Source organism: Cyprinodon variegatus, unplaced genomic scaffold, assembly GCF_000732505.1.
Source record: "Cyprinodon variegatus isolate N-32 unplaced genomic scaffold, C_variegatus-1.0 Scaffold129, whole genome shotgun sequence".
NCBI classification, from domain to species: Eukaryota; Metazoa; Chordata; class Actinopteri; order Cyprinodontiformes; family Cyprinodontidae; genus Cyprinodon; species Cyprinodon variegatus.
Window position 1 is genome coordinate 134680 of NW_015150582.1, and position 24698 is coordinate 159377.

Here is a 24698-nt window from a genome sequence, read left to right on the forward strand (position 1 = left end):
CACACATAGTGTCATATGATGCCTTGTAAAAGCTCGAATTTGATCAAATTCAAGATGTCAAGTTGTTGGAAACCTCCATGTGCGAGTCAGACACTAAAATGTTAGAATGCAGTGCGTCTCTGTTTATAATTTTGATGGGACAGTTAAAACATGTCTACAGGAATAAAAACCTCTCGAAAAATGTATAACATAAATTTCAGCACAAATCTAACTGTTTTGATTTGGATGTTTGAAAACTAATGCAAAGTTCTACCCTCTATATAGTCATCACACTTACTAAAAAAACAAAAACAACAAAATGAGGTCATTATATGCAGAAACTTTGGTAACTTTGCCTGAATATAGTCCAGTTTTTTTCCTGTAGCAAGTTCAGACTTTTCGTTTTTCTTTAAGATGATCCCCAGCTCCTAACCTGAGGTGAGGAACATCTATTAAGCCAAAAAAAAAATAAAAAATCAGAAGGAAGAAACAGAAACTGTTTTTTCAGGTGGGACCTCCACATCAAAACAATAAATAATACAGTAGTAGGCTAAAAATACCGTACAGCTTATTTAAACATAAATCTTACCTAACAAAACCTTAACTACCCTTCTTTAAATCAAAATTACTAAATAATTTCTTAAAACATTAACAAGTGATAAATTGATGTATAACACTGTAAGCACCAACTCCAGAGACTAATTAGCTACTTTCACACAATGGTTCTTAATGCTCAATTTTGTGATTTTTAGCTGAAATCCAATCCTTTTGCAGATTGACGTCAGACAGCACTGCACTGTTTATGTAAATCATGATGAATGTAACTGTCACTAGAAGAGCTCAATAAAGCTTAGTTGAAAATAACAAAAAATCATGGTGGAAGTTGGTCTCTAATGTTTTTATTACACTACTATGCACAGGGAGCCGACAGCATCATGATCCTATCCTCAACAAAGAAGACAGGTAAGAAGGAACTTTGCACAACTAATTAAAAACAGCTGTTTACAAAGCGCAGACGAAAAACAGTTACATTTGAGGAAAACGATCTGAATTGGGCGTCATTTGCCAACAAAGTGAACATAGATTTAGATTATCTTGTGTTATAAAATAGAAACCATTTCATTCAAACTATCAGTTATACTTCAAGCTGAGAGATATTTAATATCGATCAGTCCATACAGGGAGACACAAGCATGTTAAATATCAAATATGCAGCATCAGCCAAAAACCAACCACTTTAGTTCTCCTTAAACCTCAAATACAACAGATACTGTAGTCATTAGTTATGAATGGGGAAAATGTCTTTATAAACTGCATATATTACTACATCTCAGCACACACACACATCTGTGTAACTGTCTGACTCCACCCTCGTTAATAACTGATAATCCCTGCTCTCTCTCTATGGGACCCCCTTTAATAAACACTCACCAGGGCTGGTGTTGCTCTGTGGGCTTCCTCTCTTTGGAATCTGGGATTTAGGTTTAGGCTTCCCCTGTCCATCACTGTTGGAGTTGGAAGATGACATCCTAATACCTGAGCTCCTGTTACTATAAGAGCAGAGCGAGTCTGAGCTGTGAAGTGAGGGGCAGAGGGGAGCACCGGCTCTGCCGCTGGAGCTCAGTCTCACGGTGTGGCGGTGGAGTAGCAGGACCCACGCTGGGTTGGTAACAGCTCTGCTGCAAAGTTGGCTCCTCCTCCTTTCAGTGAGCAATGGGTCAGCAGGCGTGCAGTGCAGCGATGCACTGAAAGGCCGCCCAAGGCTTTCCCCGATCCTGCAGGGGACCATCCTCCTCGGTTGCCTTAGCAACCAGGGAATGAGCTTCCCATAGGCAACGTGGTGAAATATAACCACAGAAGAGGCCATCGTAAAAGAAGTCGTGCTGCTAGCATGACAGCCAGCAGTCCTGGTGACCAACTGAACCCCAGCAGCTCAGAGCCAAGGTGAGTGGAGGACAAAAGTTTTTCCACTTGTCTAAACTTAGAAGTTAGATCCAGTAGGTATCATAAGAACGCACCTATTTAGCCAAGAGAGAAAAAAAAAAAAAGGAGATTGAGATGAAAAATAGGACACTTAAAAAAAGCCAAAGAGAACAAAACGGCAGAGAATAAATACGCTTAGAAACCTGCTTAGTATGTAAGCTAACTGGTTAAGTCTGTATCTCCTCCCAGCTGGAAAATTCTGAGGGGCAGCAGACACACACACTCAGAGACACACAAACACAGCACAGGCCTTCCTGACAGGGGTGTTTTAAAAATAGTGACAGCCAATGCACAGAGAGGGACAGAAACACAACCTGAGACAAGTTACAGTAGCACACAGACAACTTTCTAGGAGCACAATATCATTCATCAAACTCTTTGACTAAAACGGTAGTAAACGCATGTCAGAGTCTGGAAAATTTAAAAAATAAATCTTCACTGACAGATTTTCACATCAATATATCTTACTTACATAACTCTGCCCCCCCTCAGGTCACGCTACAAAACTACAGACCAGCCTTTTAAAATCCAATTCATTTCAATGGAACCCTATCCGTTGATCTGTTTGCATGTATTTTTTTTTTTGGTTTTCATTAATTCAAAACATCATATAAACTATAAACTTCTTTTTCACACAACACATGACAGTAAATGCTTAATGTATCAGTACTCTTATCAGCCAACTCAAAAGCTGGTACTCAAGACAGAAGACTTTTAAAGATGCAAACTATGAGGCGATGACAGGATTACTGTGCTCTCTAAAAACGTTTGATTATATCATTAACATGAAGACCTGGGGGAGAAGAGACCTAAAAAAAGAGCAAAGATACCCATCTAGTGGTATAAAAAACTAATGCACCTAGGGTTCTGTCTTTGCACAATCATTTTACATCTTGACTATAATAAATACCAGTAACAGCAACCTTGCCTTTAACTTGCTTGTAATCACCCAGGAAGAGAGCATTTAATAATAATAAAGCATCATAATAATAACAATAAAGCATAATAATAAAGTATGTAAGCAGATGATATCAAAGTTCTGCCCAATCAGCATTCACAGCCAAAGTGTTTAAATGTTTACAAAACTGTACACACAGATTTAGACAACCTCTTCTTCATGAAAGCTGTAATAAAACTTAGATAAAGCCGAGATGTACTAATACAGTCATGTGATCAAGCAAGGACTGAAAATAAAAGCTTTCAATCATATAAAAATAATCGCCAATAAACTGTTTAAATTAGATTTGAAACGGATGTTTATAAACAAAAATGAAACGTGACATTTTTAATTTCAGAAACATATTCTGACAAGAACACCAAGTTGAAGAAACAATCTATATATTATTTTCAAGATCAAATAAATGTTCTCCTGCCTGTTCTAAAATCTGATCTATTTTTTTTTTTTATAAAATCTGGTGTAGCAACAACAATAAAAACACCCCACAGACCTACTTTTGTCTAAAATAAAAAAATGTATACACTGCAGTTTGGCCTTATATAAGTGAATTAAATATATAATTAATCACGCTGTAGGAAATAAATTCACTAAGATTTGTGAAAACATGCTTTTCTTTTCTTTTGCTTAGAATGAGACCACTGTGTGTACCGCTGCAAGCGAACTAGTGTTTTCTTATTCTTTTAAAGTACAGTGAATGCATTATTGGTAAAATAATAAATTAATTAATAAAATATTGGTAGAGACCAACAGCAAAGAGAAGGAAAAAACTGTTTGCTTTCTTTCTCCAAATCGTCTCCCCTCAATATTTTAAAACCCGAAAACTCTCGCACTTTATCAAATGTAAGCAAGGTTTTTTAGCTGTTGTTGTTTTTCTAAAACATAGACTTAATGTGTTGTTGTCCCTGCTTGTTGCAGCCATTTCTGGCTGCTAACTGCATCACTGTAACAGTGTTTGTTCACAGGTTTATGACATTTTTAACATTTGTTAATATCTCATCTCCTAGAGACATATTCAAATTCCTTTCAAGACAGTTTTTGGCTATTAGTACCCACAAATCCTTTGCAAGCAACAAATGTTATTTTTTCATACTTAGATTTGGGTTTCTATATCCAGGTAAAGTGCTTAAATGTGAATTTTGAATAATAAATCAGTCAGTCTTTGGGTCATACAACAAAACACTGACAGAAAAAAAAATACTGAACTGAAAGTCTGATAAGGTATAATAAAGATAACACAAGCTCCTCTTACGACTGCTTCATTAATGACACTTTGTCCTGCAGAAAATAAAAAAGAGGAAAAAGAAAATCTGGAAAGTCTGATAAAAAACAAAATCCATGTTCTTTGGTTAATTATAAATATGAGACACATCTTCCTGTCATTTCTGAGCATTTTGACAAATAAATTTGACCTTTAACTAATTAAGCATAAAGATTTGTTATAGTAGGAATGCAGAATTTTGAACATTAGAATAATTAACAGGTTATTTATAGGATGTGTGGATGCTAACATACCGTCTGACATGGTTGAGATTAGCTGGGGACTCAGAGAGGCTCAAATATATAGGAGATCTCCTGAAAACACGAGAAAGAGAAATAATAAACAACTTTGGCGTGTGAAAGTTGACATTATAGTGATTTATACAGAGTGTAAGTGTCCACAGAGGCTGTACAGTAGTTGGAGGCTAAAACCAACAGAAACTTTGAACAAAGGAACTGGACAGTTTTTCTACATTTTTCATTTAGCTAACGTTGACGTCATACTGGCTAGCTTAACTTTAACTTAAATATCCTAAAATAAAATAACTTCTACTGCTCTGGCGCTAAAGAACTGTCATTTCTAGAATGCTCTCCTTTAAAAAAATGAAGCATAAGAAAACAAACATGCAGCCAGGTGTGTAACAGTGAGTTCATCCAGGCCGTTACCTCAGTGTTTTCCACCTCAGCTCAGCAGCTTCCTGGGCTTTTGTCTCTTTTTGTTTAGACGAAGCTTCAGTTTCCTTTCTGGGAGAAATGAAGTTGTAGTTTTTAAGGAGCCGCCCCAGTTTGTCTCTTAGAGGTTCAAAGGTTGATTTAAACACACCCAGAAACACAGAGGAGGCTGTCCTGCCAAATTAGATAAGGTTTTATCTACAGTAACTGCTCTACTGGGAAAAGGCTAAACTATGAACAGGACATTTCCCGAGATACTGCGACACGATACTGGATCAGATACATAGATATATAGTTATAGATAGTTGAAACTGTTAATGCGAGACGTGTGAATGATTTGGTGAATATCTTTATTTTAAAAATGGGCTTAATGTAACTTGTGCTTATTTATCATCTATCTATCTATCTATCTATCTATCTATCTATCTATCTATCTATCTATCTATCTATCTATCTATCTATCTATCTATCTATCTATGTTTGTATCTGTACATGTTTGTATCTATATATGTGAGATTATATACATGCCATTTTTTTTTTCGTTTTATGGTCAACAAGTGTGAACAAATCTTTATTTAAGACTATTTGCATATTTACATGAAAAAAACAGCAAATAAGAACCACCTTTATGATAACGAGAGACAATTTTCCATTTCTCTTTGCCTGATTGTTCTTATACTTTATTTACACCCCACCCCTATAGTAAGTCAGATAATGTATAACTTGCATGACAATGACCATCTAGCTGCTCCTGATTATTTCAAAGTTCAGCTGGTGGACTGTCAGAAAGAAAAGAGCTGAGTCAGGGCTGTTTTAGAGTGAAGTCCAACAACGTAGCTTACACTGCAATTTACTCAAACCTTTGGAGATTTGTAGCAGCTTTTATTCACAATGACAAAGCAAAAGTTAAAAAGACTCACTGTTACTTGAAACTGCTAGATTTGGAGAAAAAAAAATTCCTTTTATAAAAAAATGATTTCCATGGTAATTAGTTTCCCCAATTTCCAAAAATACAGCAAGTTGTCTCCTGAAACATTTTCCTAGATTTGGCAAATACTGACCGATTGTTCAAGTTCTCCCCTTTTGGGACTCTGAGCTTTTAGTTTTCAGTTATTAGTTATTCTGTTTTGTTGATTTTTGTTTTATTTTTCATTATATACAAGCAGCCTTTAGTTACTCTCTGTTGCCCCCTTTTGCTTGTTTCCTTTCCCCTTGGCTTCCTTCTAGTTAGTTCAACTCACACCAGCTCCATATTTAACTCATTAGCCCACCCTTTGTTTGTTCCCCTTATATACCCTACCTCTGCAGTCACTCAGTGCTGGTTTGTTGTTGTTGTTAGTTGCTTCCTCATCTCTGGTTCCCCACTTGAGTTTTCCCTGATGTTTTTTGGTTCTCTGTATTTTGCATTTTTAGATGTCTGCCTCAGTTTTTTATCAAATCAACAAGAACTCATCTCTGCTTCACTCATGTCTGCATTTGGGTCCTCAAGCAACCTCCCCCCATTGTTGACACCAATACACCTTCCTCCATTCTGGGTCTTCTCTTCTGCTCTCTTCTCTTCTGCTAACCTCATGTCTTTCATGTAGGATTTAGGTGTGTTGACTGAGATTTCTAAGGAGGAGGGCTGATTTTGTGCCTGATGAATCCCTGATTTGCCCACAAGCTTTAAACAATTGCAATGCTAAACAAAGTAATTTTCAGTTTTCTAACACTAGATTTCTCTATAGAACATCCTTGTATTTTCAAGAATTCATCATAGTCTAAGACGGTTCACAGAGTCTTGGTTTTTGAAGTAGCCCCACAGCATTACAGATCCTCCACCATGTTTAACAGTAGACAGGAGCTATTGTAAGTTCCAACATATTCCTACATTGTTTCAAATCCATCCTACCTGGTTTATTTTTAGCCTTATCTGACCAAAGCACACTGTCCTAGTTAAAATCTCAGTAAAGTGCATTGGACACATTACACATATTTACAATTGCAACTAGAAGGAATTAAGCTGACAGAGTTTGTAGTACTGTTTTTCTTAGCATTACTACCCCCTCAGTTGCAAGGTAAAATGCTGATTAATGTTTTAGAGATTTCTGCTCCTTAACATCCATGCTGTTTGGACAATAACACTAATATTTGACCGATCTGGACTTATATAGTATAAATAACATTCAGGATTATTTAACATTGAGCTTGCTCTATGCCTTTGTTTCCCTTAAAACACAAAGCAATTAAAATATATCAATCACTTATGTCAGATTGTGGTTTTTTGAGCATTAAACCCAATGAACAGTGCTGTTAATTTTTCTTTACTTTGCTTTTAAAGAGCAATACTATAATTGTAAAAGTGTCCGAAGAAAAGCTGATCTGCACCTTATAAGCAAACACATTCTGATCTAGAATCTTGAAGAAATTCAATCATTGAGATCTATAAATTTGATAAGATTTGATATATAACCTAAATTTCCCATTAACATTCAAGTACTTTTTTGCATTATATAAATAGTTATGTGCAATATGTTCTGTTTTTTATTTTATTTTTTTTTAAGATTTTGATTTTCATTCATTTGGACTGCTCTATCACTTACACAAACAAGTCACTATTAAGCTTAAATAAATTAGCAAGTGTTTCTCCATCTACAAAACAAATGCGGGTCACATTTTTCTGTTGAATATTCCTCATGTTTGGCTTTGTGACTCCAGGGAGTAGTTGATGAAAAGCACTAGAAAACCTGGTCTTTAAGAGACATTTATAACAATCTAGTGACCTTGTGATTTATGGTAATGTTGAGCTGAATGTTTACTGCAGCCTAGTTTACAGCTAATACTTTAGCTCCCTAACAGCCACCTTGTTGGAGCTGATGTATGTCTGCTGTTTGTCAAACTTTTTTGTCTTTGATATTTATTTTCTTCAAAACTATCAAAGTAATGGAAACATTTTATAATTAAAGAATAACATAGGAAAATTCAACAGAAAAATGTGCCGGCATTTGTTTTGTAGATGGAGAACCAACACTTGCTAATTTTAATTAAGCTTGATAGTGACTTATATGTATAAAGGATCCAGCGGTCCAAATAAATAAAAATCAAAATCTTTCAAAAAAAAGTAGAACATATTGCACATAACTCTTTATATAATGCAAAAGTACTTGAGTGTTAATGTTAAATTTAGGTTAAATATCAAATTTGAATTGGGGCACATGTCATTTTTGATCCATCAAGGAAAGATATCACAGAAATATTCAAAATATGGCTCTAAGAATTTAGATTTTGTTAAATTTGTAGAAGAAAATTCACACAAACAGTCCTGATATTATGATAGCATCAAAAAGTAAAAGCCATCCTTGTTTTTTATATAAATAGCATATTTGAAGAAGTCCAAAGTGAGTCTCTGGGTTCCCAAAAGAGCAGGCTCCTCCTCCCACCCACAACAGTGATGAGAAATGTCACTAGGTAAAAATTGCCATGGGGATAGCAGTCTGCTGAAGATGGAGGCGGTTTGACTGAGGTCCATCACTGAGGTGTGAGGCCTGTCACGCACCAGCTTCTTCGAAATGAGACACTGGCACGATGGATTTGATTAGATAGAGTATCTCCACATCTTTATTTATTTTTCTCTGATGAAGGTCACAGCGTGACTTTGCCCTTTCAAGCTTAAATGTTACCTTAAGGTCAAATTGTTTGAACTGAGTCCTCCCGCCAGGTCTCTTTTCTCTGAGATATCTATGTGAAGCCCAGAGATTAAGGGGAACACAAACAAGTAGGGAATTTAGATATAGTATTTCCCCCTTCAAAGATGTATGATGTCTTGCTGCTTTAAAGATTTGAAATGATTAAATTTTAGAGCAAACAAAGATTTTTGTGAGCCTTTTTCAAAATATATAATTTTCTTAACAAAAAAGCTTTTGACCAGACCCCTTTTGATAGAGCAGTCAGCACCTTTTGTAATTTACCTGTTTATTCATTAGGTATTGATACATTTAATTTGATATTACTAACCACAGGCAGGTTTGATCACTGCCTCATTGTAGAAATAAAGGAAAAGCTTATATAGAACCTATTTGACAACATGAAGTAAGGCAGAAAATCAATAAGCAACAGATCATCCCCTTATTTAAAAAATTGCAAGTACAAAAAAAAGCTTTATTCCACATCTATCAATCAGGTTAACAAACCATTTCTAAAACGTTGGGCTCTCCAGGGGACTGTGGTGAGACAAAGTGTAGAATAGAACATGGACCAGTGGAAAACCTTACCTGAAGTGTTTTTCATACCTAATCATATAAAAGGTAAAATAAAGCCAGAACAAAGTTCCTGCCTAAACAATAGAGAAACTGAGCAAAAATGAGAGTCAAGATCAAACCCTCTGCCAAACAAAGCAACACAAAGGGACATTAAACATTTGTCAAAAAAAGAAATCTAGATGATCTCCAAGTTTAAAGTTCTCATTTGACATTAAACCTATCGGATATCCTGAGGCAATTATAAAAACCTCCAACAGTAGTATAACTATATTAGAACAATTCTGAGGAAAGTTGCCACAAGTGCTTCTTTTCAGCTGTTGCTAAGGTCAGCACAAAAATGGTGAATTGCTTTGACTCATTTAGATTTTTTTTTTTTTTGATTATCTAAAATATTTGTGTGTAAAAACAAACAAACAACAACAACAACAAAAAAAACAGGGTGAAACAGACGTATCTCTAATTGTGGAACATCTTCTATTCATTCTGAAAAAACAGTCAGTTTGTGGAGCAAGGAGGCAATAATAAGAGGGAAGCCAAAATGTTGTACAAACATATAAAGTCTTTATTACAACACTTTCTTCCACTCAAACTTTGGCCTTTTCCCCTGAAAATATCCACACAATCCCAAAAACAGTGGAAGTTATTCTCCTTTCTTCTTTGTCACAGCATAGAAATGATCTCTGAACAGAAGCAAACCTTAAACGACATCGTTCACAGTTTGGGGTATGCTTTAGGCATGGTGAAAACAAAGCATCAAGCTTAACAAGTTTTGGGATTTTGACTGCCTTTGTTTCTAAAAATACCCCTTAAGAAGGTACTATATAAACCCTGTTTCCACAGCATGTGTGTAAGAAAGATGATCAGTCACATCCACATATGTTTGGTCAAATAGATCCTTAATTCCAGTTCAACACAGGTTGAGAAACTTATAGACTGAAAGCCATAGTCCTAATAAAACTTTTAAAAAGCATTAGTGTGCAGAAATAACACCTGACAGACCACAGTAAACATCCAAATGCTCTTTTCTTGGAGAGGTACCATGAGGGCCCTGCAGTCAAAGGAGCACATATTTTTCACTCTGATAAGAATGACCACAGGTAATAACATAGAAACAAGTTCTGTTTACATGTCCAAACAAAAACAAACTAAATCATCCTGCTCATCATGATAGCTGAGATTCACAATATAGAAAAATTGCACTCACTGAGTGTCATAAACAACTTAAAGCTACAGTCGTACAAAAACAAAACACAGTATATCACATTAAACAATGCAGGAAACAGAACACTTTTTGAATGTGATGCAGTTTCTCCAGATGGTATTAAAAAGTCCTTTCCCAGAAAATACACCATATGGCAGAGAGTTTAATAACCCTGAAGGTAAGTTATCTTTTAATCTAAAATGAGTCACTTTAATTCTCACCAGCTTTCTGAGAGCCTATTTTTAAAATAATACTGTAATATCTGTGCTACTTATGTTTAAAATGAGACCATCATGGCTTAAAGGACTGATGTTGTCACTTAATGGATGAAAGCTGAATGGTCTGTCATAGATTTAATGTTTTATTGCTGTTCTTTTTTTTTATTTGCACAATTAGAAAGAAAGCTTTTATGTTAACGAGTACCTAAGTAGACTTTAAAATGTGTTTATTTGGAGGTTGGTTTGTTCATTATTTTTACAAAACTTGATGGACTGAATATTGAATTAAGCAACATAATTAACTGACAATAATGAAATGAAAAAAACTGTTCTCTAAAAAATCATAATTAAACAATTCAAATCTTATTTGGAAGCCTCCATCATGAGTAAATTCACTAATAAGCTGTCTCAATTAATAACTGAATTTATTTATTCTTTTTGTTGTGAAGTTTTTTATTTATACTGAGCTGAGTGATTAAATGACAAAACGCAGATTTATTTTTTAAAACTTACTTGATAAGGAATTTTGACATGGAGCAGTTGAAAGCGGAATACCTCACGACGTCTTAAAAAGGTTTCACATTCTGCCGGGTAACAACAATATGATCAAGGGACTTTTATGTGACAGAACAGCAAAAACAATGTGTCATGTGAGGTGGAAGGGAAACAATACATGTTTCTGACCCACATTTTATTCAGCTCATTTAGGTAAAAAAAACTTTTTAAACCACAACTCCAAGTACGACATGTAGTTTTGTGTGTCCAGTTTTAGGCCTCTATTGAATAGTTCTGGTCTTTGACTAAGGTTTAATATGCCAGTGGCTTTTAAAGTGGTTTAGATCCCTGTTGCCCTGCTGAGGTTAGCTGGGGACGACCCCCCAGGAGGGAGCAATAGGGTCTGCCTCAGGAAATTGCAGAAAAATAAACAAAAGTGCCAAAACTAAATATACATTTTCATTATTATGAAGAATATGTTTTAAATCATTATTATAAAAATATTGTAGACCATATATATATCAAATTAACCTATAAAAACTATGTGTTTTTTGATCAAGTTTCCTTGGTCTAACTATACCATGAAGGACCATCCCACTAAGGCAGATAGGGCACTGAAATGTCTTTTTCCCTTTTTAACAGCTACTTGTCTGAATCTGGCTTTTAAACTTTAGAGTACTCAAAACAAAACACAGGGCATGTTTACATTTGGACAACGATATGCATATGAAATAGATGAAGCTCAGGCCTCCCACACACACACACTTAGAAAGGTTTGATTGCTTTTGTTCTGTTCTCATCAACAAGTTCATTCACTTGGAATATAATACAGATTTGTACAAATAGATAATATTATATATGCTAAACGAACATCATTATAAATTAATAGGGAATAAAGATAATAAAAACAAAAATTTAAAATAAATTTTCTATACATATTTCGTGGCATTGTCTGTAAATTTACAAGTGGGATTCTCAGGCCAGGATATAATATTTGGAAGGGTGTAGAATGAAGTATGGGAACCACTGATCAAAACCCCTTTTTTAGCTCTGACTGAACATTTTTGATTGTGCGCCTGCTGAAAGCCAAGTTGTTTGCAGCTGACCCAGCTAAGGAGAAATATTGTCACAATATGATACTTGCACTGCTGTGTTTCCCTCTGTGGGTGGTGTATTCAGAGTGAGAGAAATGTTAATTGTTCTGTGTACATTTCTGATGCATATTAGCCAAAAAAAGTGATATTTTGATTTGATTAGAACACCTTCTTCACACAGCTTGTGGCAAACATGAATTATCTCTATTGGCTTTCTTTTCACCTCTGCCATGGATTTTGTATGTTTTTTTAATTGAACAACGAAGAGTTTCCATGTCAGCACATCCTCTGACTCCACCTTTGCATTACTGTACCCTTTCAAGAGGTACCGCGTTCTATTCCTTCCGCCTGTCGGTTTAAACCAGGGCTCTGCAACCACTGGTTCCAGTTTCCTGCTCTTGCTCTTTCCATTTGTGGATGGTTGATTGAATAGTTCTTCATGTAAACCCCTGCCTTGAACTTCTTCACCACTGGTTCCCTGATATATCTGCTGTTTTTATTTGTTCTAATGATGCTGTTTATTCTCCAACAGACCTTCTCAGAAAAGTTGGATTTATAACGGGGAAAAAAATCTAATTAAACTCTGGGGGTAAACTCAGTTTAAAAAAAAAATGTAATTAGGTTATTTTAGGCAGAGAAAAGAAGGACAGAAACTTATATCCATTTATACCCTTTTCCCTCCACTCCACAATCTATTTTCTAGGGTTATTGTGATAAATTATGTATAAATATTGTAGTTGTAACGCAAGGAAATGTCCAAAAGTTAAATAGGTATTTATAGTTTCGCAAGGCACCATCAACTCGTCACTATAAGCTGAAAAACATGGTTAAAACCTGCAGGGTCAAACTAACATCCATCTTAAACAAAAGTAGAAAAGGGAGAATTTCCTGAAACACTTTCATATCTGCAGTTTTGATCGACAGCAACAAAGATTTAATTGTCTGTAAATATGTGGTTGTTTTTTGCCTGTTCAATCTCAATAAACTCTGAAGTGTCCTCTGCAATTTGTCCAGGGATGCGAAAATCAATGGGAATGGGTTGTGCTATCTCAGTTGATTGGCACTGAGCAACAGGGCAGCAGGCCTCTCCCACTTTAGGACTTGAAGTGCTTTGAGAGTTTTGAGGATCCAGGTTACAGGCAGTGCCCTGAAGAAACTGAAGAAAATTCTCCTCTATGGAACCGTCACGGCTTGGCAGTCTGTCCTCCATTTCGACGCCTGTTCTGCGAAAGAGGCAAGGCAGATGCTTGCCTAGCTCATCACGGATCTGTCTGTTCAGGCAGCCGTAGAAGAAGGGGTTGGAAGTGAAGCAGAAGTAGCCGATCCAGGTCACCACCTCCTCCAGAGAGGCTAGCGCAGCGGGTGGACTGGCAGCTAGTGCTGAGTACAGGTGGAAAGTGAAGTAGGGCAACCAGCAGCAGAGGAACTGTCCACCTACAGCTGCCAAAACGGCCGCAGCTTTTCCTCCCCCAAAGGGTCGATGTGGAGTTGTTCTGTCCGTGCCAGTGCCTGTCCCAGAGCTGGTGACCATTGTAGACCTGCTGCTGAGCGACTCTGACCGCTGCCGTCGCGGCGTGTCCATCCAAGTGGGAAGCGGACCATGGTGCATGGCTGCCACCCGAGCAACTTTGAACATGTTGCAGTAAACAACCAGAATAACCAACAGCGGACAGAGGAAATACACCAGAGTGAACAGGACCATGAAGGCTAGGCGGTTTGACCCTCCTCCAGTCCAGTGAAGGGAGCAGCGCCTATGACCCTGAGCCGCAGGGGGAGGTGGAATGGCCCCTCCACCACCTCCCCCAACCCCGCCACTTTCCAAAAGAGGAGTCCTTCCACCTTGCAGGAACCAAGCAAGCAGTGGAAGAGCAGACATGGCCAGAGCTTTGACCCATATCCCCACCAATACTGAAGCCACCAGACCAACAGTCATCTTCACTTCATAACGCATGGGATGTATGATGTAGTAGTATCGCTCCACGTTGATGACGGAGATGGAGAGAATGGCAGCGCTGACTAGGCACACACTAAGAAAGACATAGCTCCGGCAAAGAGCCTCCCCAAAGAAGGCCCGGCTCGACAGCATGCCGAGGGGCATCAGCACCAGAGCTGCCATGAGGTCCACCATGCACAGGTGGAAGACAAAGGCAAACTTGTGGAGCTGTGGGGCCTTGGCGATCACAGCCATGACAGCCACATTGCCCACCACAGCCAGCAGATCCATTAGCAGCATTGCTAGCAGAGCTAGTGCCTGGGACAAGGCCCAGCCTTCAGGCAGAGATGAGGCAGACAGGTTGGATGTTGGCTGTGGAGACGTGTGGGAGGAGTTCCACGTTGGCTCCATTGAAGGGTAGGATGGGGTAGGTGGGTGCGGTCAGTTACAGGCCCATCACCCATCCTTTAAGGCCAGGGAGTGTGGTCAGAAAACCAGAGGTTTGAAAATTAGAGCAGATGTTATATTGTAGGTCCAGAGGATGATGCGAGGATCGTTGGAAGGTTCTGAAACTTTCTAGCTGCCCATCAGTCACATGCCGCACTAAAATTAGAATGGAAGAACACAAGAGAATGGCTGAGTCTCAACTTTAATGCACATTTTTCTATGTACTCAGTAGCTCAGTTAATAGAAGTTTATTCCACTTTTGCAGAGATTAAAAGCAACTAAACAGGCATTAAAAACAAACCAGAAAAGAGCTAAAACAATCACATAGAGGCAAGGTGCTGAACAAATCCACTCTATTAGGGATGAAAAGCTGTGAATTGGTAAACTCTAGAATCCTAAACCATAAATTTTAAGCATAAGAAATTATTACAATATTTTTGAAAACGAAATCTTAATAGTGAAAAAGAAATATTAAAATCAATGTTGAATTCCGTTACACAGTAAAATAAAGAGCAAAAACGGTATAAATCCACTTTGATTACAGAAGTCCTTTACAGGTAGTTTATGTTGTAGCCATATGCAGCTGACTTTTCTGTTTTGCATAAAAGACTAAGACTATAACTTTAAATTAATAAAAACAAAACTGAAACTAAACCTTTTCAAGAAATAAAAACTAAACTATAATAAGAAATACTAAAAACGATTTCAAACTAAAATGGCAAAGAAATTTTTAATCCCTCCAACATGATCCTGCCACCATTGTATTTCATGTTGGGGATGGTTTGTTGAGCACGAGTTTTGCATAATGGCAGAACTGTTTAGTTGTTGTCTGGCCTGATCAAATTTTTCATCTAAACATCCTGTTCCTCTAAAGGCCTGATTTAAACTGCATAGAGGACTTCGTACTGCTTCCTTTCAAAACTTTACAGATCTTGCAATCTTCCAATAAGTCTTCCAATAAGGCTTTTTTTCAGGGAAATATACATGTCATCATCCCCCTGTTAAGACATTTTCATTCCAGAGTTGTAGATCTATCTCCCAACCCTCCATAGGTCTTTCAGGCTCCCCCTTCCCAGCCTGTCAGTCTAGGTTGACAGTCAAGTCTTGATAGGTTTGAAGTTGTATCACACATTTATGTTTTTAGATTAAGAATTTAACAGTTCCATATGAGGTGGTAAGTATAAACCATCCCACAGCTCTATATCTGACCTGTCTGGTTATGTTCTGTAACAAATTTCTGAGGCCTTTTCAGAACACATGACTTTATACTTAAAGATATATATATATCACATTAATTCTATTTATTAATTCTGTGACTTCTGAAAGTCTGTTGGTATCCGAGTAAAAGGGCATATATGGAGTAAATATCCATGACAAATGTATTTGTATATATTTTTAATTTGGAAAAGAAAAGGTAATTTTTTTCCATTTCACAAAACTTACATAAAATACGAATTAAACAAACTATAGTTTGAGATTATAAATTTAAAAATGTGAAAAGTTTAAGAAACATGGATACTTGTGCAAGGCCTGGTTTCTAAAAAAAAAAGAAAAAAAAAAAAAGAAAGAAAATTCATTCTCAGCAGGAATATCTAGAAACCACTGCAAACATTTTGGTGCTAATCTTCTTGACATTGAATTTAAAACCAAATGGAAAACTTTATGGGGGAAAAAAAATTCATAAATCCAAGTTGGTCAAGCAGAACGTGGAGATGTATACAGTTTTTCAAGCATAAATCCTGTCAATGGATGATTGCAAGCTAATCCTGCAACCAAACAGTCAATAGCCTCCTTCCTTCATATCTACTCCTTTTCTGGTTGTATAACATAAAACTCACATAAATGACCACTTTCAATATAACACAGTAAGTAATTACAAATACTCCAGAAGCTTCTAGGTATGAATGTACTGATGATTCTCCTAATGTGATCAGAATAGGATGTTGGCCACTGTGGACACTTAATGTGACCATGTTCAGTGTAAAGCTTGCAGAGGATGTTTGCACAGACAGCAAACATACATGGTTGACTGCTACTCTCCTGATTTACATCCTCTCTGTTTAGGATGTAGCTAAATACTGCGATTCTGGGGGTCCTTTCTGCACAGCACAACAAATCTGGGTGAAGGAACCAGCCCTAACCTGTGCTATAAGCTCTGATTCACTGTCCTCCCAGAGCATCATCTGTATATCACACACAGAGCTACTCCCAGTTTAGCTGAGCCCTCTTACCTGATGTGACTGGTCTCACCGGTTACTCATTTCTATGGTAATCAATAATGTTAGAAATAGAGCATAATGAATTAGGGGCTGTCTTATTTAAATATATTTTAATATCAAAGGTTGCTTAATGAATGAATAACTGTCTAATTAGCTGGTAGGATGGAAAGGGAGGAAGCATGGGGGAGAATACTTGAAAAAATCAGAGACAGCAACAAGAACGGAGCAGGAAAGAGAGCACTGTGTACCTGAACCAGAATATTTCCCTGATGCAGCTGCCTGCTGCTGCTGCTGCTGCTGCTGCCTCTGTCTTTGAGGATGGAAATGACTTTGCTCCCATGGCTGAGCTTCATGCTGGAATTCAAACACTGTACCTTGCGAATGCTGCTGAGGCACTTCCCATCGTGTAGAGCAGTCTCTCTTCCCATCCCTTCATCTGCCTTGAGCATCCTGCTCTCTGGATGACTGCAAGGCTGTGGTGGCAGGGATTCTTCTGAAACGTAGCTGATGTAAATGCTCACAGAGAAGACACCAGCTCCCTCTCTCTCCTCCACTCTCTGATTTCCCCCCACCTCTCACACACAGTGACCACAGAGATGGAGCAGGAGGCTCTGAGAAACAGAGCCGGAGATGCTGCCTCCACTGGGTCCTAGTGTCCTTAGCATTGTTGCAGATTCAACCAACAAAAATGGAGCATGAATAAAAAAAAATACAGAAATGTAGTTAAATATAGCATGATATGAGGAAAGAGGAGCCTTCTGAGGAGCCTAGAAGATGTTTAACAATAATCGATCCCTAGATGAAATAACAAAAGAAACAAAAATCTAACGTTCTACACAGAGTTCTGCTATAAAATGCAAAATATATGTTTAATAGAAATCAAGAAGGCAAGGAAGTAATTTGTAGGAAAGTTATGAGCACCCCCCCCCCCCAAAACAAAATTAAAGCCTGCTTTTAATTTTTCCTATATTGTATTATTTAATTCATGTAAAGCACTTTAAATTGTCCATGTACTGAAGCATCCTATACAAAATTGTCTTGACCTGCCTAGAAGTGCATGTGAAAAAGTATGCATTAACTCCCAAATGATGTTCCATTTCATATTTATAACTAAACTATATTTTCTATTGAATTCTCTATAATCACTATAAGTCACACTTAACTTGGGGAGTCAAATTAAAACAAGAAAAAAACAATAGTGATCTGCACAAACTCCACAACTTCACAACGCCGCTTAAAGGCAGAAACTGATTTTACCCATTATGGATGAGTCCTGGATGGTTTTTTAGTCCAGGGGTCTCATGTATAAAATTTCTCTATGCACAAAAATGGGCCTGTTAATTTGCTGATGCCAACTTCCATGCAAGTGTTGTGATCTGTCCTAACACATCTGCTCAATTAAAACATAATTCTCTATATCTAATTTGAATTAGGCTCTCTAATTGTGCTTCTGTGTGAGTCTTTCAGGTTGAAATTGCAGTTGCAAACCCCTCTGTGGTTCCTGTGTGCTTTTACCAGCACAAATTGGTGTTCAGCTTAACCAAAAATTAATTGATTCTCTGCCTAAAGCCGCTTTTAGGAAGTTAATAATTTTATGAATTTATCTATAAATCTGGGATGTTGCAGTCAGCATTAAGCACAATCCTGCCTGGATGTCCTGGTCATCATACTCTAAAGGCACCATTGATAATAGCTCCTTTTATTTACTGTGGCTAACCAGTATATATTTATCAAACTTAACACATTGGTTAAAAGATTTATTTATACATGGTTTTATAAATCACGTTTCTTTGGCATACTCCGTTTTTGGGTGTTTGGTGTACATCATTTTTTAGTATAGATTCCATGCATTTTTTTTTTTCATAAATGAGATCATTATACTAACTTTTTTTTAGAAAAAGAAATAATTAAGTAAAATAAAAAAGTGGATTGAGCACTTTAACCTTTCACCAGGTATGGACAATCAACTCTGATACCATTAAAAACAAACACAGCGGAAAAAGCTAAATAAATCACCACACAATTACAGTAAATGCACAAAAAATACAAATAAATAAATGTAGGCAAAAATGTTTATTGAAACAGTTGGTATTATGGGCAGACAGACAGGCAGCAGGCTTGAGGAATCAGATGAATGCAGAACCCACTGAAGACATGCTGAATGGGCTGATTGCAAACCTAAAGATTCAAAATGACCAAACCAAGTGGCAGGCTGTAAGTAGACTAGATGAAGGTAGAAACAATCCAGAAAGGGACCAGAGCATGATGAGAAGTAAGCACAGATCGAATACAGTAAGGTAGGAAGGCTGGCAGTGCACACATGGAGGAGACATTCTGGCGAGAAATGACTGAGAGAGTCAGGTGTAAATAGGCTGAGTAACTGCAGGGAGGAATGAAGGTATTTAGGAGAGTGGCAGGTGCATCTGCTCACTCTTAATGGCACAGCAGGACTAGGTAGGGTACAGAACAAAGAGGGAGGATTTATGACCAGAAATTATAATCTAAAAATTTTTTAAGACATACATGTATGTATGTATAATGTATAACTCTTTTTGTAGGCTTCATTATTTGTTTCAGATTTTTAGTAATTATCATATTTGATTCTTATCATATAATTTTCCAACTTGATTTATTTAGGTTAATCATAAACAAGTCAAAGCAAAGGTTTTTCAAGATTATAACTGTGTTAAAGCTTTTATTTATTTATTCGTTTATGTTTTTGCATTATGTGACCGCATTTGTATTTTTTTATCTTTATCTTTATTCCTAGAAGATTTTGTTTTGCTTTATTTTAACATAAACATTACGGTCCTTGAGGGCCCCTTGGTGCAATTACTATTTCATGAATGATGCTTTTTTACAATCAACTGATTTAAGAAAGCCATTATTCGATTTGCAGAAAGAAAAAGTTTGACTTTCAAAGATGGACACTTCAAAAATCAGTGGAAATGAATTCTAAGCTTGTTTGATTCTACTGGGAATTAGCTAATTAAGATTATAACATTAACATGATAAAAATGAGCTACTGCTTCCACCTATACCCGTTATCCAAGCGGTGACCATGAGCAGGAAAGAGCAGTAGTGCTAGTGTTCCATGCTGATCCAAGTTTTTAGCTCTTTATTTTAAAATAAAGTCGTCTGTTTTAGTATAAATATTTGAAAAAGATTTGGGATTTTAGAAAAAGAATAATCCTCATTGTATGATTGTAATACTGTATCTACAGTATGATGGACTGGCATGCTCTAAAGGCTTTACCTTGGTTCCTTGGTTCCCTATCAGTCCTTTTAGGACAAGTGGCAATAGACATGGATAATTGTTTTATCAATATAGTTACAATCTAATGCTATTAGTTCAGTCTTTTATTCATGTTTAAGATTTTTTTGGTCAAAAATACTACATTTTAAACATGACAGCCTATATGTTCTTCTAATATATATAGATTAGAATTAGAATCAGATTTATTGCCAAGTAGGTTTGCACTTACAAGGAATTTTACTTGGTGTTGATGGTGAAGACAAATTATATATATATACAGAATACATAATCTGTTGCTATACATAATATAAAAAACACAATATACTATATACAATGTGTAGTATATAGCCATATACTGTAGACTGTGCGTTAATGTAATGTAGAACGACTGGAGATGCTCTCAAAGTCTAGCTTCTAGATAACCACTTATGTGTGATTGCTTTAAGGCTCAGGTAATTAAACCTGTTTGTGTCTCCATCAGATTTGGGCTTAAATTCTGCTGCTACTGGTGATGCCCTTAAGAGGGGCCCCAAATTAATGATCTTTTACAGTAGGACTTTGGACCAGACCCAATTACAACCTCTCAGAGCTCGTGACATGCTTCTTTGTGTTGTCGTTTTGTGATTTAAATGCTTTGTTATACAATTTCAGGCAAATATATACCCAATTTTGCACTATTTTTCTGGATTGCAAACGCTATCAGTAATTGTTTACATAAATTCCACAGATTTTAACTTTCAGTGGAAGGTTTGCAGAGAAGCATTGATATGAACAGACTTCAACCTCTGGACTCAAATAGGGACTCCTGTTGCTACAGTGATCTCTTTCACATACGGTGAAACTCATCCCTTCGTCTGTAAAGAACAATGAAATCTGGTTTATTATGGATAAGGCTACTCTACAGAAGGAGTGGGCATGAAGCCCCTGAGTCCTGGGTGTTTCTCATTTGCATTTGCAAGGTCCCCCGCAGAAACATGCAAAACATTTGCATCTCTTGGAAACCACATCTTGCATCTCTTTCATTATTGAAGAGCATGTTTTAATTCATTTGGCCTTAATGCATTGATCTAATATTTTTTAATGAATGATATTAGGTCCCAAAAGGAATTGTTTATATTTTGTGTAAAATAATTTGCACCTTCTGCTCAATGTAACAAGAATTGTATGTGATGACATCATCTGGCTCAATAAATCAGTAAATCAAACTGACTGTTTGGCAGCAGCCCTCTGTGGGTAATTTTGAGTATATCTTATCCTCAATATGGAGCTTTCTGAATATGTTGTTTGGATACACAGAATTTAGGTGTGACCCTCAGTGTAAAATAAAAAAAAAAAATCAAAAATATAAAAACATTTTTAAACAAATTTCTATCAAATTATTGCTTTTGTTTAAAAAAATGTATTAAGTTATTCTTACTGGCTTATAAAATAGTTTAACATGTTGATTGCTACTGTACTTATTTGTTGTTATCTGCATTTCAACCTCCTATGATATTATATGTGTTCTTCTAACATATCTAGACAAATGGTAATCTAATGTGAAGTCTAACATTAATGAGAATTTCAGATGGTTATTTTGATTGGCTCCCCCAAGACAACTCCAAATGATGGATCATTTAATGAAATATAAAGTAAATTAGACAGAAAATTTATATAAATACAAGGAAAGTTCTCAGTGCAAAATTGTAAACAAAGAAAAAAAAAAGCAAATATGTACTTTAAGTAAAATTGAATTACTTACTTTTTTGTTTTCTTCTAGTTCCATTTTATAAAGAGAGATATTGGCCTTAAACTGTAAATTTAGCTTAAATTTAACTAGAATAAATTAGAGGAGAAATTAAAGTCTTAAAAATTCATTAACTTATTTTGCACCAACAATGGCTTACATGGTGAAATAGTAAATGGCTTTTACTTACATAGCAGATTATTTTGCTTCTTTGTTTCATATTCATAAACATTAGCTCTGCAAATTAGTACAGTATCTGACTTAAAACACTTAATATAATAAAATAATTAGAATTTGGAAACTCCTGTATGCACTTTTTCTCAAAATGGCTGAAATCAGACACGTTTTTTTTTTTTTTTTTTTTTTTACAAAAGGTTAAACATTTGACTATTATAGGAGATAACACCTTGTCAAGATCTAAAGAGCTGTCTGGGTGCTCAGAAAGAGGACTTCAGGACTGTATTCGGTGAGGTCTCAGACGAACATCAGATCAGCCATTACTGTCTTTGGGAAATGATTTACAAGCAGAGAGAAAAAAATGTGACAAATAGCCAACCTCCAACAAGCTTTTTCTACTGTTAATGGTAAACTGCATGATCAGAAATCACAAATTGAAGTTTAGCTTTCAGGTACAGATAACATTTGTTTTTGTCTCTAATACCCAGATGTTGAGCAAAATTTGAAGTGTAAGACATTAGAGCAGCTTTTGCATTTCACCATTTCCCCTGAAAATACTGGATCCTGCTTGACATTAGTTAGATTGTGTTTTAATAAAAGCTTGGGGCAGAAAAGTAGCAGATATAATATTGTATAAAGAATTTGAAAAAGTTAAACGGGTGGGAATACTTTTACAATATATTAGATATTTAATTAGGAACTGATCTCTGCATGACAAAGAATTATAATTGAACAAAGGAAAATATTTATACAAAAAAAAAACATCCTATACATTTTTGGAAAATGGAGCTGGTAAATATATAAATGAACCCTCTCATCATTAACACTGAGTTTTTGCAGCCCCCATAATGTTTTCCTGAATCCTTGTGGCCAGCAATTAGAGCAGTTTACCTTCAAATATATTTTTCAAGTATATTATGTATATTTGACATATCTAAGCAAAAATGCTTTCTTCTCCTGCAGATACTTCAAGTTATAAGAAAACATTCAGCATTTGGGTGGGTAGGTTAAAAAGGCAGCGCTTACTTACTACTGTTGTCATGGTGAAGACATATCAAGATGTCTCATAACACTAAGGAAAAAAATTGAAACATATACAATGGCCCTGAAACTCCAGATTTAAGCTAAATGGCCCTGTGGTTATGCAGAGTGATTTTTGGGCATTGAGTCAAACTGTATGTTAGCATCAGTAACTGAGTTTGGTGTGTGCATGTGTGTGTGTGTATCAGGTGTTGACTCGCAACAAAAATAGCACAGTCTCGCTCGGCCGGCAGCACCAATCACTGCCACCACAAATACAATGGTTTCCATGGCAGCCTCGAAAATAGACTCCAACGTTTGCACTCAGAAATAGCAAAAGGACGCTGCAAAAACCCCAGAGAGCCCCCACTGCCAATAATAACTACCTACAGATACGGACACGCAAAACAACAGCAGCACTCAGGAATTAAGTCATGCCATTACATTTACCAAAACATAATTACTGCCTCCTACACAAACAATCAGCTCCAATTCAAATGCACTTTACAGTATGGGGTGTGCTAAACATCAGGGCAAACATTAACCGGCTTTGTGTTTAATAACATAAAAGCAAAAGGCACAGAGAGAGGCTCTGCTCAGTGAAGCTGCTCATCCGCCAACACCAGCGAAGGAGAGAATATTTACAAATGCCTGAGAAGAATCGTTCAGGTCTCATTATCAGATAGCTTCTAAAAGTAAGAAAAATGTGTTAGAGTGATGGCACAGGAGGTAAAGTGATGAATGTTGCCTTGGAGACTCTTAGAGAGAAATAGTTTTATCACAGCAGAGAGTCAAATATATTTGGAAATGGTACTTTTTTTCCAGAAATACCTTGGAAACAGATAGAAAAAAGATAAACGGCAACAACTGATCCAGATAAATGAGTCATCCATGTCATCTTTGTTCATTTTGCTCTTTGGATTCTAAACTTGACCATTTTGGCCTCATGAGTCATTTATTACCTTTGAACATATTGTCATTAGTAACATGGAACCAAAAAAAAAAATTAAATAAACTTTTCTCAGATCTATAATTTTATTTATTTATTTTATGTCCATAGAGTCATCAGCCCAGGTCTTCTTTGATCAATCAAATCTCTTTCCTGAATAATTCTTCAATTGCTCTTTGCTTCCTGGATGCTACCTCCATCTTGGGCAAAGTAATTAGTGGATCTTTTGCTCCCATTAATGTTGTGTACCTTTTTTCTCTCCTCATAGAAAGTATCCCTGGCCTGCTGCTTCTGTGTTTGGCCCTGCCTTTTTCCTGAATAAAGTCACTATTAGCTATAGGTGTCGTTAATTATGTGTAACATTTGTGTTTATTCAACTGGAAGCCCCCCAGACTCTCTGTATAATTATTTAGCTGACTTTCTTCACTAGATTAATGCATTGTTTGTTGCTCTTATTAACTCTTTCCAGTTATTGTCTTCCTTTCTTATAGAAGAAAGTCAGACCCAGTGCCTCTATGTTTCACTAAGTTGACTAGGCCAACCCTTTGATTTATTGTAACAATCACATAATTGGAGCTGCCCCTTGTCATCAGTGTTTGCTCTCATTTTTTCCAAAAATTTCACATAGCAGAAATTGAAACAGCATTGTTTTGTGATTTACCCAGGCCTGCTTAGCACTGTGTGATTAAACAGATGTTAGGGTATCAGATTTGGGTTTAACTATATTTGAAAAAATTGACGTGAAAGGTATTGGATCATTAGAACTGTTTTTGGAAATGGCAATGAATTGAAATGAATTGCATATAGTAGAATTATATAGAATAGAATAGAATAGAATAGAATAGAATAGAATAGAATAGAATAGAATAGAATAGA

At 36.3% G+C, this 24698-nt stretch overlaps 2 protein-coding genes across 5 annotated transcripts in view; both read right to left on the minus strand.

The window, feature by feature from the left end:
* LOC107085648 (AMP deaminase 2-like) overlaps positions 1-4890 on the minus strand; it is a 37497-nt gene extending 32607 nt beyond the window's left edge. Inside the window, exons 1-2 of one of the 3 annotated variants that reach the window (XM_015376113.1) lie at positions 4844-4890; positions 4433-4492 (exon numbers count right to left, since the gene is read on the minus strand). In XM_015376113.1, coding sequence (XP_015231599.1) covers positions 4433-4442 — 10 coding nt within the window. In that variant the 5' untranslated portion in view covers positions 4443-4492; positions 4844-4890. Of the gene's footprint in view, positions 1-1410; positions 2048-4432; positions 4493-4843 lie in introns of those variants that run through there. The other 2 variants (XM_015376112.1, XM_015376111.1) reach the window with 2 other exon arrangements.
* Positions 4891-9531: 4641 nt separating this feature from the next.
* On the minus strand, positions 9532-17255 carry LOC107085609 (probable G-protein coupled receptor 61). Of its 2 annotated transcripts, none has more exons than XM_015376049.1 (2): positions 17069-17255; positions 9532-14631 (listed from the first exon to the last, which is right to left on the minus strand). In XM_015376049.1, the coding sequence occupies exon 2, from the start codon at positions 14437-14439 to the stop codon at positions 13030-13032; it is 1410 nt and encodes a 469-aa protein (XP_015231535.1). In that variant the 5' UTR covers positions 14440-14631; positions 17069-17255; the 3' UTR covers positions 9532-13029. The 2 variants fall into 2 exon arrangements, with proteins under 2 accessions (XP_015231535.1, XP_015231536.1); XM_015376050.1 differs by having other exon boundaries at positions 16943-17255.
* Positions 17256-24698: the final 7443 nt, after the last annotated feature.